Here is an 18,012-nt window from a genome sequence, read left to right as displayed (position 1 = left end):
GATTTTTTTTTTCTAAACATTTAAAGTTTAAATTTGACAAATTCGTCCAAAATGTGCAAATTATTCGTAATCACAAATTTATAAAATTTTTGTTTTTATAGCTTAAGATTGAATATTTAAAACAAGGTATCTTGTACCTCTTATTTCTCATGTGTCTTTCATATTGTCACCAATAAATCTAAAAATATACATACATATTTTTTTTTTTAATTTCTATTTTAAGTTCAAATTTTGGATGAGATTAGGTATTTAAACAAATAATAACGATCTTAGTTATTTTATTGTAATTTATACATATTTTTTAATATAGGCTGATTGATAGGCCGTTTCCTCTCAGAATTGTTTTTCATATTCAATGATATTATATCATTGTCCATTGACTTAAGATTTAACACCATCCATTACAGTGAATCACTGCGGCCACTTGTAACCTACTAGCTGTAGGTTCAGCAGAGCGGCATCCACCTTTTTACATTTTACCCCCTAAAGTATCATCAAGTTATAATTTTCTATTAGTAAGTAATAGCCACCCTCGAATTTGAAAATTGAAGTATTTTTATTGCCTCAAAAAGTGATGTGGACACAAAAATAAAAAAAAGACATAATTGTAAAATCTTAATGCCTTCATCCTTCCGCTTAAAATCTAAAAAGAAAACCTTGATTAATGGGACGGTGAAAATATATTATCATCATAGCTCGCGCAGAAATATAAAATGTGTGTCAATATGTTACTATAGTTTATAATTTTATATACCTAGGTAATTATAAATTGTATTATATTTCCTGTTAACTCGTAATTAATAACAATGTATATAAGGTTTTACTAGAAAAAAATGTATTTACTTACATCATAGTATCATACACAAATGTACAGTATATTTATTTGATAAGTTCCTAGAAAAACCACATTTGTTAATAATATCAATGAATTTTTTGTGTGATGCTAAATTATAGGCATACCATAATCTGTGCATTATCAAAATATATAATTTAAATTTATTGTACTATTATCTTAATTATACCAATAGTAGGTACATAAATAAAAAAAAAATATTTATTTATATAACTAATACAACAGGTACAATTATTTTTCTGTACATGTCTGAACCAATTAAAAATGATTAATATATTTCAAGTTTCTAATTATTTTTATGTTAACGTATAGTTATATTTGCTGTCTCTTTTTGTCACGAACATATAACATACACATTTTTTGCATATAATTTAAATTACGGGGCTGACTTTTAAAATTAGGTAAACATAGACCTATTTAGGCTATTACAAAATTCAGCAATAAAGTGTAGTAAAACCAGTATATAGGTTTCTTACTGTTAACTTCTATTGTTAAAATTATATTTAAAAAGGTGGACAAGTGGGTGTCGCTCTGCTGTACAGGTTACAAGTGGGTCACTGTAATGGATAGTGTTAAATGTGAATTCAATGATATATTATCACTGTATGCTATATGAAAAACGATTTTGAGCGAAGACAGTCATTCAACATATGGTACCTATTACTAAGTATATTTGATGATATTATTGTGAATAAAGTAATTTATTTATCTATTCACGTGGAACCTTGTACATTTTCAGTCTATTCAGCTATAAAAGTTGAACATTTTATACATTTTCAACTACAAAATCATTTTAGAATCTGAGCGGAACGAGAAGGCTAGTGGTTTTACAATTGTGTTCCTATTTTTTTTTTTTTTATCCTGTATACAAAATTTCTACCAGAAGGAGTGCTTCAATTTCAACATATAGTGTCTTATCTTTTAGAAAATTGGATCTAAATGGTACTCAAGAGAGGTCATTTTTCGATTTTCTCAATAGTTAATTAATGCCACGGGGAAAACCACCGTCAAATTACGAAAAACCTCTAAAAACTGGAATTTGATTTCTATCGCTTTGTTTATCAACTATCACCATAGAAACGAATAAAAAATTGTGACGAATTTAAAAATGTATCATTGTATCATGAAGCTATAATATGGTATTACTGCATTATAGATACCTATAGGTACCTAAATATCTAACTAGGTAACGAAACTACAAATAATTACTAAGAATAATGTTTTTAGTTATTTTGTTGTAATTTATAATAGGTATTAATTCAATTATTAGGCTATAATAAATAATAACAATATAAAATATCCAAACTGACAAACTGTCTCCGCTCCGGATCGTTTTTCGTATACAAATACAATGATATTATATCATTGAATTCAAATTTAATACAATCCATTATACAGTAACCCACTTGTAACCTACGTCCTACTGTACAGCAGAACGACATCCACTAACCCGCTTTTTAAATTTAATACATTTTGACAAAAAATTTGAGAAAAATGTGTATTATATAACTAAAAATAATTTGCATAATTCCATGATATTTACGTATTTTGTCAAAATTCAAACTTTAAATCCTAATAAAAAAAATTGTGCCTTTTTAATATTTTTTAACTGCTATTGTAGCAATATATCAGGAGTCTTGTATGACATTTTCACGATTTTTGACCAAACAAATACAATTTTATCAAAATTTATAGAAAAAAATCTAAAAAAATTGGAAACTAAAAATGTCCTTAAACAGCTCATAGAAAACTCCAACATAAAAATTCAGTGAAAATGTCATGTATCTACGGTAATTTATTTTAATGTTACACCAAAAACCAAAATCAATTTGGTCAAAAACCAATTTTGCGTAAAAATTCCCGTTTTTTCTTAATTTTATTTTGTTTTTCTTGACGCCTTTTAATAAACTCCTGGAAATTTTACTGAAGTTGAAAATTGGAGCATTATTTTGGCTAATAATCGTGTAAACAGACACACAAAAAAAACACATCATTGTAAAATCAATATACTCATCGCTCCGCTCAGAATCTAAAATACCCTTCATATAGAGCATTAGTTAACTATTACTAAGTATCTAAATGTAATAGACTATGTTTATGTAATTTGAATAGTTAGGTTACAAAATTAAAACATAGAAAAAAACTAATTTTTATATAGGTAGGACATAGAAAGATCTCCCCCTAAAGAGGTATCGAGCTGCATATTAGCGGAAAAGTATTATATTATTAAGGTAGTAACTAAAATATAAAATATAATTTTTAAATTGTATAGATTTTCGGAAAATTGGAAAAACAGGCATCGACCCTCTTAAGAACAGGATAGTCTAAATACCTAATATTGTATGTTACGGATTAAAAAGTTATAAAAATACAAATTATAATAGTTATAATAATACAAATTCGTATGAATAAAATAACAATAATGATTAAAAAATAAATTTTGTTTTATGTTTTGTTTGTATATATTGTATCTTATATATTAAATGTATTATATATTTTTTACAGTTATATTTATAAATGTTCAGACGATCATAAATTGTTAACACAATAAAAACAAGTAGACAGTTATATTATTTTGTTATTGTGTAGTAACAGTGTATTGTGTTTAGTATTTAATAACTGATGTGAACATTTCAATGTTATAAAAAAAACTTTTTTGTTTGCCTCCAATATTTGAATGTCATGCCCTATATTATCATTAATTTTGTTGTACACTGCTGTAGTATACAGTTATCGTTGCCATATAAATTTGTACTTTTTTCTGTGGTATAAAATACTTTATAATCTGACTATAATTTAGTTTTAAAAAATATATTGCATATCGCATAACGTGTACATTAATATGTTGTGCTTATAACACATTTAATTGTATTATAACTTATCCTTACCTTAAATAATTTTATGGGCAAGGCTTGTTTTAAGATAATATCGTAAGAAAAGTATTTTTTAATACCTAAAAAATTAGTTTAGGTATAGGTATACTTTAAAACATTTTTAGGTGCTTTTATTATTAATAAAATGTGCACTACTATAATAGGTACTAAATATATCTGCAAAAATTGTATTTATATATACAGGTATATTATAAGGAGTTTAAACTGTAAAATCAGGTATTTTTAGAACATTAGGACAAACTAGTAGCAATAAAAAAAAAATAAAATGAAGTTATTTTTTCGGATATTAGATTTTAGTATACTCTCCTCTCATTCTGGTTGACTGAAATATATTATATACGCAATTATACGTAGGACTGGGTTTTTTAATACATATGAGTGTGTTAAATTCCGCCTTGTTTAAATCATCTTCATGGGAAATATCTATCCACACCTTTCAAGTCTAAATAAATATGTAATACTAAATCAAAAACTGTGCGTTCGAGAGAATAACGTGGTTATTTTTTTTTTCTTAGTCATTACCTTCTCATTAGTCATTAGTATAATAGATAGGTATAGTTTTTATAAATATAAGTATATTATACTTAATTCAATATATATATACTATATACCTACAATACTATATCCAAACGACCAAACCCACATGAAAGACGAGTACGAACTATATGTACCTACTATACACGCATTTGATTTATAAATTGGATATAATGCTATGGCTTTTTTAAAATTCAATATTATTTTAAGAGTGCGCTTAAACACTTAACGTTCACTCAGTTTTGAACACCTGTAACATAAAACTCACGCTTTTAAATATTATAAAAAATAACAAGTAGGTACGAACTAGTAATTTTTCCAAATCCTATTTAGTGTACGACTACCATAATAATATTTAATTAGATTATGCCACTATAATATACTATTTTGTGTTCGGTAAGTTTATATACCGGTATATGTTAGACGTTAGTATTAGTTATACGTTGTACCTATATTTCATACGCATACCGAAAACGGTAAGACAACTTCTGAAAATTATCCCACTTTATTCGTATAGTCGTACTCCGAAGGTTCGCTATAGTTTCTGTGGATTACATATTATTTGGACGAACAAAATTGCGAAATAAAAAACTACATTAGCACGATTGATAATTACTAACACCCTCGTTTTAGATCTATACATTATGACTAGACGTATCAAAACGAACATTGATCGTCGTAAAATATAATAAGTACGTACGATGGTGATGATCTTCGTTACCGTCGTGTGTCGGAGGCGTTCGCGAAAGCTAATACGAGTTATCACATGTACATACCTATTATTATACCGTGTATACGCGTCGCTCCAATAACAGTAACTGTTTATTGTTATGTGTGACGTTATTGCTTTTCGTTGTTTTTTCAGCGTATCATTATCGTACGACCGCCACAAAAACACATTTAACTATAGGTACGTAATATGTGTGCATTATATTACAAATAACAATATTGCTGTACCTACCTACTTATATTTTATTTTTTTCCCTTTTTTGTGCGACATTAAAAAAATATACACCGTATACTATAATAATATGGTATACTTAAGTATAATTTAATACATATAATATGTATACAATTGTTTTATAAGTATTATTTTTATTTATTACGTAGCTACACGTGATTTGAAGTTATTTCGTTTGTGTAAAGTTTGGTATACCTACCTACCCAGACAGTTTCATATACGTGTGAGAGGGCAATTTTACTCCACAATATATTGTACTTGAACTTATTTTGTGATCAGTTTTTAATTTGACATAATATTATTCTAGTTTTTAGAATACAGTGGTTATTTGTTTTATCAAAATATACGTAGGATGTATATGGTATAATATAATAGTACAATAGGTACCTGACCATATTTGACAGACAAATATTGTTCAGGTAAGAAAAAACATTTCCCTAGTTTGTTAAATATGATTTTATGTTCTATAAAAGTATATACAAAAAGAGTTATCTTTTGAACAAAAAACATACCTGGTCCAAAACCATACCATACATTTGAATCCAAACCCTATTCACGTTACACTTATCCGAAATGAATATAAACGCGTTTCTCGACCAGCTTTACTTATACATACACACACACACACACACACACACACACACACACACACGTATATTTATTTAATTGTTGTAGTCGAGTATTTCTAACGATAAAAATCTGCACACGCCTATGACTGTGATATATACATTGTGTAGTATTATACACATTATACCTACATTTTATTCGTAAATATTTGTGTATATATTATTATTGTGCCGTCGCGGTCTCCGGACCGTAAAACGCGCGCGAGAATCAGGCGGCGGCGGACTCCGTTCAGTCCGCAGTCCGACGGCGAGCGTGTTGGTCGCCGCGTCCGCGAAAAGTCACCGCCTGCGATCGTCTTCCGAATGACAAACGCACGAGTCGTGTCGTATAATATATTATTCCACTGAACCACGCCATCAGGTCAGGTGTTCCGCGTGTACCGCCAACGTATATTTTATTTTCATAATTATTATTACAAATCATAAATTGTTAGATCAGTATAAATATATAATACTATATTGGCCCAGTCGCATCTTCATTTCCGCACGAATGATCAGTATCGACAGATACCTTATATAGGTACAATAGATGTTACATTGTCTGAAATACATGCGGTACATTTAACGCATAGTGTAATCGATTTCGGTTTTTTGTTGTTTATCGTCCCAAATGTCGTACGATGACGTACTACAACAATTTCGGTAGTGGCGGCTTGCACAAAACCGCCGTCAAACACAACGGAGACGTGATCGCTTGTCACAAATGTGGCGGATATAAGGTATTTACGGATAATATTAAACATATTTGTTGGTATATATATATATATAATATAATATTATTTTTTGTAAATACTTTAAAGAATAAAATAAATACTCGAGTTGCGCGTAGTTCGTTATTGATGCAATTGTTGTTGCGGGTGTCTTGGTGATGCGACCGGCACCGCGGATACTAATTAGTAATTACAAAGTTTTTGATAGATAATGTAATGATGATAAAAAAAATAAGTTTCTTCAAATATATGAGTTTTAACTGGTGGACCTCCCTCCACCCCACTTTTTGGGGAGGTAAAACATGTTAAATCGTTTTCAGGTGTTTAGAACCCTTTTCTACTTTGAAAACTTTGCAGCAGTTACCCATATTAGGTTTTTCCGAATAAATTATGTTTAGTCGTATGGCACGCAAAGTTTACAAACTTAGTTAACGGTTTTAAACATTTCCAAACTTTTCGAATGACTGTTATGTTTAAATATAGCTGGTATATTATATGAAGCATTGAAGCCTCTATGCAAATGTGCAATAACTATACATTCGTATTCGTTGTTATAAGCAGGGCCGGATTGGTCATCAAAATCTCGGTCCTGTGAGTGTGAGTGAAAATAAATTCATGTTAAAATATGATTGTCCACCTATAAGCTCGTAATAATTACAGACGTGATTTTGGGCCACTGAGTATGTAAATGGGCCGCTTATAGAAGTGAAAATCTCGATGGGCCGATATATACCAATCCGGCCCGGGTTATAAGTATATATGTATTGTGTTTAAAATGTCACCTTTAAGTTTTTCACTTGTGGAAATTATTCATATGGATTAATATATTTCCAGAGTCGTAACTTATTATATATAACATATTATATATAACATAAAATATCACGGTCTAATTAGTGGCATTTCCCATTAAGATGTAATCTTGTAAACTTCATAAACATCCAAATGGAAATGTTTAGAATTTTGTCTCATTATTTTTAACAAATAACGGGTATTTTAATAGTAATTGATTACATATTATATATAGCGTATTATAGATCTTGTTGTAGATAATGAAAAACATGAATGGGTCCGGAATTACTGCTTTTGACGTATAACTATTTTAATTTGCCATTATAACATAAGCCTATTTTGTTACACAAATTCAAGTCAGAGCAAGTTTGACATGCGCTAAAATATTTTGAATTATGTATAATATAATATATTGGAATTAAAAATAAATCTAAATTTAATTTTAGCTCTTAAAGATTAGGTATTTATCATCTTAACTAGTAAAATAATATAATAATAAAAGTAATTTGTTATTTTTAATTTCTTTGCTTTGCTTTGAAGGGATGGCTAAGCCGTTAACTATTCCAGGCTTTTGCCTCTACTAGTGGATGGAAATTTAAAAGAAGGTTTAATTAAGATGTTGTTCTACCCATGTTAAAGGGTAGGGTTTGGATATACGTTTAGTGGTTGAAGGGAGGTGAGTTTTACCTAAGAGTCGGATGTGGGCATGTGCGGAGAAAGAGTTTTTGTAAAACATCGATTTTGATTGAGAGAGAATTGAATTTTAGATAGACTTGAAATTTGCAGACTTAAGAAGAACAGAGTTTTTAACGATGGTGGGCACACCCGTTATTGTACGAATACCTATGTTTTGGACAGATTCGATTTGGACAGATTTCGATCAGATTCAGATTTACGAATAAATCTATTTTTAATTTCGATAATTTTTATGATTTTTATGATCTTTAATTGGTTACAATAAATTATCTTGGGTTGACAATATAAAATAGTTTTGCCTTTGCATATCGCATAGGTAGTTTTAACTACCTACATTATTTCAATATCATAATAGATATGTTACTGTTATAGTATTTGTTTAATATTTGATTGCAATACAGAGTTAACATATCGTCGGCCTAAATCGCAAAGGGCGTATGTCCAAAATTACAAATTTTTCAGGAGGAAACGCTTCGAACATATTTCGTCGGTCTAATTCAATAATTCGCCAAAGTCGTATCTCCATCATTTTTACAATGATAATATGGAGATACGACTTTTTTTAAATCTAAAATCATAACATCGGAGATACGACGATTTCTAACCAACAATTTAATGGAGGATAAAATTATACAATTTCAAAAACGGCCTTATCAAACTATGTGGTTTTTTTTTCTTAATTTTAATCACTAATAATCCTAAAATCCAAAAAAATGGAATTACGACCTTTGGGATTTAGGACGACGATATTGGATTTAAAATACTAGACATCCCACTATGTTTGTCTCTGTCAAACATTTTTTTTTTTTTTTATTAAATCTAAAGTTTTTCACTTTTTAACGGAATTACGCCACATTTAAAAAAAAAAATGTTGTAAATAACTCAAACAATAAACATATATCAGCAATAAAATTAGGTATCTATTATACAAAATAAATTGTCGGTAAAAGTTTTTTTCAAAATTGACACAGTTTATATTGTTTATAACCATATGAGTTATTATAAATTAAATTGAATACCTAGTTCAACTTTTACAATTTTTAACTCCACGATGGTATTTGGCTTTTTAGAATGTTAATATAATTTAAAAAAATATATATGTTTCCATATTTCACTGCATTAATAATTCGTTATAGTCAGTATTAAAAATATATGAATTAAAAAAGTCAATATTAACAGCATTATAGCACGATGTGATTGGATACTATCTGTATTTAATTTTCAGAAATAATAATTACAAAATTACAGTGAAATTTGTTATTTTTTCTTATTATTTATTTATAATAACTGTCATTAGATCTTATGTATTAAAGTATTTATTTAATGTGATTTACATAAAATACTAAAACTATATTATAATAATATTTCTAACGTTGAGTTTATTGCTACAATTTTGTTTCGTTAATTATTAAATGAGTACTGAAATCTGTGTTTATTTTTAAATCGGTATACCTACCTTGAAATACAGTTTATTTAGTTTATTAGTTCACTAAATACTACTACTATATTAATAAAAATAAGTTATTATATTAAATGGGCATATTACTTATTATAATAATAAGATCGGCCAATTCGTTTACAATAATAATATTTATTTTGTGTGGTTCAGCGTTTTATACTTTTAACTTATTCAGAAATGTTTAAATACAGTTTCATAGAACTACATAGACACATAGTATATGTACTATAAATATGTACTATATGTAGTATAAAATATAAATATTACCTATATATTATGAAGCTGTGTATACTTCACGGCCAGTGGTTTTAGTTGTAACAGCGTATTTACGAAACTCATATAGTACCTACAATTAACGCAATATAACAACGATTTACAGATTATTCAAATAAATAAAAATTCAAAATATTAATTATTCGTAAGACGATTTCCGACAAAAAATGTATTGCAATATATATTCATACCATGCATCGCCAACCTGTAAAGAGTTAAGTACATATAAAGTTTCGCAATATTACTTAGACGAAGCTTGTTAATTAAAACGCAAATGACTACAAAAAGTAGAAGTGAATATTATTTGGACAAAGTCACGTTTTCAGGCTTAAACTTTCGATCCGTCTACAGTCTAGATGTATTTTCATTGCTGTCTCATTGCTTTTATTATAGAGACCCGTTTTCTGGTAATTTATAGTTTTTCTGTTCTCATTTTGGATTTCTAATTTTACATATTTAATGTTGTGTTAATTATTTGATTACGTTAACTATATTGTTTCGAAAATTGTATACGATGTACGCCAACAAAGTACTTAATGTTAGTTATTATTTTCAATAGATTTACTTAAACTGTACATTATCTAATTTTACGACCAGAAAAATCGATGAACAAGTTTCAACATATTATTATATATTATAGTTAATGCTCATATTATACTATATGTCTATATGATCTTTTAAACATAATTTTAAATGGTAATTTAAATAAATACCTACGCTTCATATTCACCTGTTGATTATCCAGTCTCCTACGTTACAAATTAAAAAATTTAAGAATCGTGTAATTTTTTTTTTTCGATAAAAATTTGATCTAATTATGAAAAATCAAAACAGGTTTTTTGCAATAATTACACTAGTCTCGTGTACTCGTGTAGATTTTATAGGTTTTTGATATTCACATTATTTTCACCTTACAACAATGTATATGTGCACTGAAACCGCGAAATTATTTATAATTAATTTCCAATTTTGCATCTAATTATATACAAATTGTTACTCTTTAAATTTGAATGATTTGATCGAATCGTTTAAAAATATTGTATAAAAACGTTTCTGATTTTTTTTTCACTCGTAAATTAATTTTCCAACTGTCGGACATTATTAAGAGTCTCAGGACCCAGATGGTCGCCAATTCGTTATTCACCATTCACCGTGACGTTGTAGCTATACTAGGTAGGTACGCCTATACTTGATTTCGACGTGAAGCGTCCGTGTTTGTGTGACTTGTTGGTACTTACCGACAATTATTATGACAACCATTTGAACCACATTGTATCAATTACTATGTATCGGCGTATATAACTTTTGACACGGTAACGGTACAAAATAATTATTGTCGAACGGACGTCGAATAAAATGAATAATTGTCTATCGAACTTATTGGGTAGGTATACAATTGGTTTGGCATGGAAGTAATGTTATTAGCGAATGTATATTATATATTATATACGGATATTTGGTGTTTCGTCGTCACGGACATCATCCCGGGAAAACGTAGTAGGTAGTTAATTATTTTTTGGTGAGTGCATGACAGGGCGTACTCGTATACACACGGTAACAGACTGCTTTTGTGACCGACAAAAATCGTTCTGTCTATTTTTTGTTTCATTTATAAATATAACGTGCAATATTGTCAATCTAATGATACGCCCATTTTTGAATTTTTTTTTTCATTCAACTGATTTCAAATTGTACTAATGGTCATAATAATAATATATCGCGCTCGCTATTGTTTATTTCGCACAATACCATAAAGTCGGTTTTTTTTTAATGTCGTCGTGTTACAACTATTATATAGCGAAAATTCGAATTTTTTTTTCTGTTTCTGTTTAGGATGAGTGACTTACATGGAAATAAAGTATTTTTTTCCACCAAACCGTCCATAATAGAATATGCGTCTTTATAAAGACTGTTACAACCTCATAAATACCAATGTGGTACATATAATATACATATATTATTTAACAATAATAACAATAATAATAACTAAACATTGTATACACAAATATTTATGTTGTAGGTATGTACGCGCGAAGCAGTGTTTCTTATTTCTAGACGAATTTTTTCGGTTCAATGTGACACTTAAACCATTATAAACATTTATAACACTATAGTTTTTATGTTTATGCCGTGCAACGTGTATCTTCCCTGCAGAAATATATATGTATATGCATGGCGAATCTCATTTTAGTAAAACACGAACACCATAAAATCAGATACATAATTACATTAAATTGTTGTAACTTTTGTAAAACCATCGTCTATTTACACATTTAGATGTCAGTAGGACACCCATAAATTATTCGTACATATTATTATTACTCACGTGATATTTTCGGATAAAAATTTCATTTCCAAAACAGCTTCACACATGAATTCACACATGTGAATTCTAGTTTTTTTTCTCCAATCCAGTTTACAGTCCATATAATATAATGCATGGACGACAAAAGCCGAATTTTAATTTGGTTTTTGTGTGGGTTGAGTTTATGTGTATTAATTTAAGACTTTATTCTCAATTAATTACACCTATCCTAGGTGTCTCTCCTGTTTAGATTTCTCGGGGCGATAATTACATTTTATTAGTTTTTCCTAACACCTATAGTTTCGTCGCTGTGTCCATATAATAACTGCCTACAATTAATAAATTAAAATTAAATATACCCATCTCGTATTCAAATAGGCTCGTGGATTTATTTCTTCAGTTTTTTATTTTTATTTTTGTTCTATTATTTAATCTGTTTGATTTATTAGTATCGGTTTCATAATTTAGCTGATAACTACCTACCGTATAATTTGTATTCGCCCAATTTAATATATAAACAAATCCGAAGATGATTCTTATTAATAGTAGAATTTTTTTTTTTTAATTCGAACGTGTGTCGTAATATATAAATCAATTGAACACATTTACTCTTGTTCCCGATTTATTATAGCATTAACGAAACCAATCTAATTTAGAGGTGCACGTATATACATCGCTTGCGGCTATACACTGATATGAGTTTATTTACTCCTAGCTTTAATAGTGTCGATATTATACACGGATAAACCGCGGTACCAATATTCGACGAGTGTGCATGAGTATAATAAATATGTAAAACGGGTTTGGCTGTCTCGTAAATTCTGTTCGTTGTATCGTATTATATACGCGTGTCATATTTTGAGTACATTATTTTTTGAACAATTGTTTTTCATATTTTACGTCTTATTTAACGTTAATATGCAGATTTTTTTGAAGTGCAGATGCGTTTTAAACGCCTGATATGCGGAACATAACTGGACATATTTTTGTTAAAGATATTATGCTAATATTAATTGCAATTGCAATTCATCCAATACTGGAAAGTATTTTCAATTCTGTAAAGAAAAAAATTAATTGTACTAGGTATGTTCATAAATTACTATTATACACTAAAAATGTAACAATTTTAGATTTACAAACAATTCATTATACCTTTGTAATTTAGACACGTAATCTATCAACATTCAGTTAAGTACCTCGTTCCAATCAATTTGCATTTTACTTTGTTTCAAAATACAAGGGTTGCCGTTCAGCAATTGGGAAAAAAAGCGATTGTATACTAAAATAAAAAATACATCTCTCTTGGTTTAAGTGAATCGTAAAAGCTTATTGGCTTCGACATATTATGTTTTTTTTTGTGTTGTGAGCACTTTTTTAAATATGGTTCAATTCTCTCATGCAATATATAGTATTCAATTTATCGGAAATTGGATGTAATTTATACTTTATTGATATCCTAACAATTTCTTTTTGTTTATAAAAAGTTATTTTTAAAGAAAATGGTTTACTACAATATTCATAGTACATACCATGTTTCCATACAACGAACTTACATTTAACAAAATGTTCTATTTAACGAAATATTTATGGGAAAAAAATCAAATTAGAACCAAATTTATTTAATTCTATTTAACAAATTTCTCTATACCTAGTGCGAATTTTTTTGCTGCCCATGAGACTTATGAAATATGGACGTTTCAGTGTATTTTAAAAAAAATGTCATATCATTTTTTTTCTTGTTCAATAAAGCTTCTATTCAGTAAAATTCGCATTTGCATATCATATCATTTTATTATTTAGAAATTATTTTTCATTAGTTAGGTACCTATAATTATGAAATAATAATTATCGGTATTAAAAATTATACGCAAGTACAAATTATAAACACTCAACATAGTTATTTGAATATATTATTTATAACGTTTTTAGAATAAGCGGCGATGGTAATTAAAAACTGATTTAAGATGAGTCTCATCGACATTTTGATGAACACATATCATATTATGTAGGTACCTGTAGAGTGTAGACTCTTCTGTAGTATGCATAATAATACGATAATATTATTATAATATAGGCAACACAAAGAGGACGCACTGAGTCTACCCACAACTATTATATTATAAATAGGCATTATATAAAGTATAAAACGACTAATTACTTTGGTATGAGTGATGATGATTATAGCCTATAGGAATCGAAATTTGAGTCATCTCTGTCGAATAATGTGTATAATATAAATTAGTGTCTAAAAAACCGCAAACTTTAGCAGCTAATTGATACGTCCAATATGGTTTTGTTCAAAGCCGTTACTAAAATTCGAATTAGTATAAAACGGACAAATAGGTATTAAAACAGAAATTAAATTCTAGCAGGGATGAGCATATTATAATGATACATCCGTTGAATTTGAATTCGTTCCATTTTAGGGATATTATTTAACGTTATTCGTTAAAGTTATTTTACCGCAATGTAATTTAAATATATGCGTATTTAGACTTGCTAATTATCCGACGAAACAAAATAATGTATATGACTCTGATATTAACACTACTTTATACTTATGCTAATAATAGTAAATAAAAATGTATTAATATGTTTTTCAAATTTTAATATTCGTTTATAATATTCAGTAAATATAATAAAATATAATATAATATTGTATATATGTACATTGTACAAGTGGATTCACCAAGCATGCTCAATCCTATTTTTCCTTTAATAATGAATTTATTTAAATTTATTTTTGGAATTTTTCAATATAGGTACCTATGTTACTTGTATACAATATTTTCGAATTCTTGAGATTTTGTTCTACTTTACGTGTGTTGTGGTGATACAAACCGCGGTTTTTCAAATAGTAAACCCCCTTTTTACTGTAAATCATCTAGTGAATATATATTTTTTAATATTGATGTACCTAATTCAAAATTCAAACGAGTAGTTTCTCAGTTATTAAAGTGTTTATAATATGAATCATTAGTTCTTAAAAATGGTTTTACAAAAATATAAAATATCTATAATATTGGATTATATCTATAGAACCTATTTATTAATTATTGTATTGAGAACTTTTTTAAAAATTATAAATAATGACTGAATAATATAAACTACTAAAATAGCCAAATAACTATAGCCCCCACATTTTAAAAACCCATTATCCTAAGTACATACAGTTAAATATCTCAAAAACTACTCGTTTGAATTTGAAAGTGTCAAAATTCTCAATAAAATGATCTGCTAAATAATTTTCAATATAAATTATGGGATTTCATTTAAAAAACATAATTTTATATCTCTACATGAGACTCCTTAAGTAGTTAGCATAAAAAATATCGAGAATAAGAAAATGTTGTATTTAAATATATTTAAAAACTTCAATAATCAGATTTTGAATTACTGCATAATTGAAGAAAAATGGTGGTTGGAATGCTTGGTGAATCACTCTGTGTATTTATTTAATTGCAAATTGTATTATATTATAATGATTAAATATTTTGTAATACAATAATTAATATTTAATCCAAAATATTTTTTTTTTTTTATAAGAAATCGCTTTAAGGTTAAAATAAATTGGTTTATTTTATTAAAATATCTTTTACAAGCTATGAATGAAAAAATAAATCGAGTTTTCTATTTAAAATACCTATAATACATATTTATATAGAAAAATACTCATGACGATCATATTTATTGTGTCCTATTACTATTGTAATAAAATAATATGGTTAAATATTTTGTATTTAATATGTCAGTGTAACGTAAGAACACCATAAAAGTTTTTTAAAAATTATTGATATTTTATATATCAAATAATTTATTGGCAAATTATTGTATCAATATAAATAAATGGTACCTTTGCTCGCAGAATAACGGTTTTTGAGTGCCTATATTATATAATATAATATAATACATCGTTTATTGATTAGTTAACTACCTATGTGTAATTAAAAAAAAAAATTATTTCTTGAACGGACTTAATACAATATGAGATACCTTTGGGGTTAGCTTAAAATATTTAATGGCCAAACAAAATGTTATCCAGTTTAAACATGGTTACTACCGCAATTATTTATATACATTTCCCATAGGGTTGTTTACTTTTACTTTTGTTTTTTCCTGGTCACTTTGTGTATACAACCAATACATACATAAGCAGACCTTTGATTTGAAGCTACCTATACATTATACCGCCGTACAGTTCGATTTTAATCTCTTTTGGTGGTTGACTAAAATTATATAATATGACACATTTTTCGGGATTGTTCGGAATTTTTCAAATGGTTTTATTACTAATTTGCAAGGCTGGGCATTAATGAGTTAAAAAGTTAAAGTTATTTTATATTAACTTTTTAACTTAACTAGTTAATTTTGGCTTTTCATTAACTTAACTGTTAACATACTAAATTTCTTTTTTAATTAACGTGAAATGAACGAGTTAATTTTTCATTTCAAGAAGTAAGTTAAGTTAATTTATTTTGTTTTTAATTTTATCATATTTCACTACTTCAGTATATTTCGTTTTCATGTCAAAAAATATTTACCGTGAATTGTTTAAAGTAAAAAATGTATATAATTCGAATTTAACTAATATGGAAACACTGTATAAAATATAAACACTATAGTCTATGTTTGATTACCTTTTTATTATTACTATTAATAAAAGACAATTTGTTAAAATGTAAAAAACGTTTTTATTGTATTCTTATGATTGTCACACTTTTTTCTGTTGTCTAGTATAACCTCACATTCTTGTTGTCATTTATATTTTATCTTATCAATTGTTTATATTCTTATCATTACCCACACAGTCTATAATTTAGTTTTGGGTTGGAAAAAAATTAAGTATGTTAGCGTTGTATAAACAAATTAACTTTTCTTTAACTTAATAAAAAGTTAACAAAAAGTGTGTATTAACTTTTAACTTTTTGTTTTTGGTGCATATTAATTTAACTTAACTGAGTTAAAATAAATCATTAACTTGCCTAGCCTTGCTAATTTGTATATGCATAGACCAGCAGGGGGCAGATCGCATATTATAATTTTTCCTAACACCTTTTTAAGTAACCATACTTTTTTTATTAAAATCTTGACTATTTTTTAATATTTCGTTCGCTGTGAGCTACATAATCATTGTTTGTATAATATACAATGATTTTTAAAGGCATCCGCCCCAATGGTCCACGCAAAATATAATATTTCTCATTTTTGTTTTTTTTTTTTATATAAAAAAAAAAATTAATTTAAAAACAAATAACTCCCTCATCCCTCGCCCACCAACTTGTACGCCCGCGGCCGATACGGTTATGGTGATGATGATGTATACGCGTATATTGTTTAATATTTTATCTTAAATGAAACAATAAACGCAGATAAATTGTTTTTTTTTTTGGCGATACACAATGTAACGAGGTGTGCGCACAAAATCTCACAGTAAAATTTCAAAAATAATACACTTAGGAATAGTATTTGATATTTTGCACAAAATAATATTATATTATATGGGAACTATGTATATAGGTATATATATACAATATGATGCGAGGACCGGAGCAATAAATCAAATACCTACTCGGAACAATCTAAAAGCGCCACGCGCGCAAATGAAATATTGCCCTAGGGAATTTTTATGCATTTCGAATTGGGTTTTGGAGCAATTAAAACGTAATAAAAAATTTAGTAGCGTCCTGGCCGACAGCGGCAGTAAAATATAATAATAAGTTTCGTTGTTATGTATAATAATATTATATAGGTGTAATGGCAAATGATTACAAGTTACGTTAGATTTTATTATGTAGAATCGACATAGAGTTTAATAGGCGTAGCCGATTTGTGTAATATAACATTATACCTCGCATTATACATAGCGTCCAAATTGTGTGTTAAAATATTGTTAGAGATTGCATTAAAATTAT

General features: G+C 27.7%; 1 protein-coding gene across 2 annotated transcripts in view; it reads left to right on the top strand.

Moving 5' to 3' along the window:
- The window catches only part of LOC100160328 (protein-tyrosine sulfotransferase), a 111,930-nt gene that overhangs the window by 5,612 nt on the left and 88,306 nt on the right, over window positions 1-18,012 (top strand). The window contains exon 1 of one of the 2 annotated variants that reach the window (XM_001942832.5): window positions 6,081-6,587. The exons of the other annotated variant lie outside the window; for it this stretch is intronic. Within the exon in view, the coding sequence (XP_001942867.2) occupies window positions 6,489-6,587 (99 nt within the window). The 5' untranslated portion in view covers window positions 6,081-6,488. Of the gene's footprint in view, window positions 1-6,080; window positions 6,588-18,012 lie in introns of those variants that run through there. 2 annotated transcript variants of the gene reach the window in all.

This window comes from Acyrthosiphon pisum, chromosome A3, assembly GCF_005508785.2.
Source record: "Acyrthosiphon pisum isolate AL4f chromosome A3, pea_aphid_22Mar2018_4r6ur, whole genome shotgun sequence".
Lineage (NCBI taxonomy): Eukaryota > Metazoa > Arthropoda > Insecta > Hemiptera > Aphididae > Acyrthosiphon > Acyrthosiphon pisum.
The sequence above is the reverse complement of the archived record's forward strand: the minus strand, read 5'-3'. Positions and strand labels throughout refer to the sequence as shown.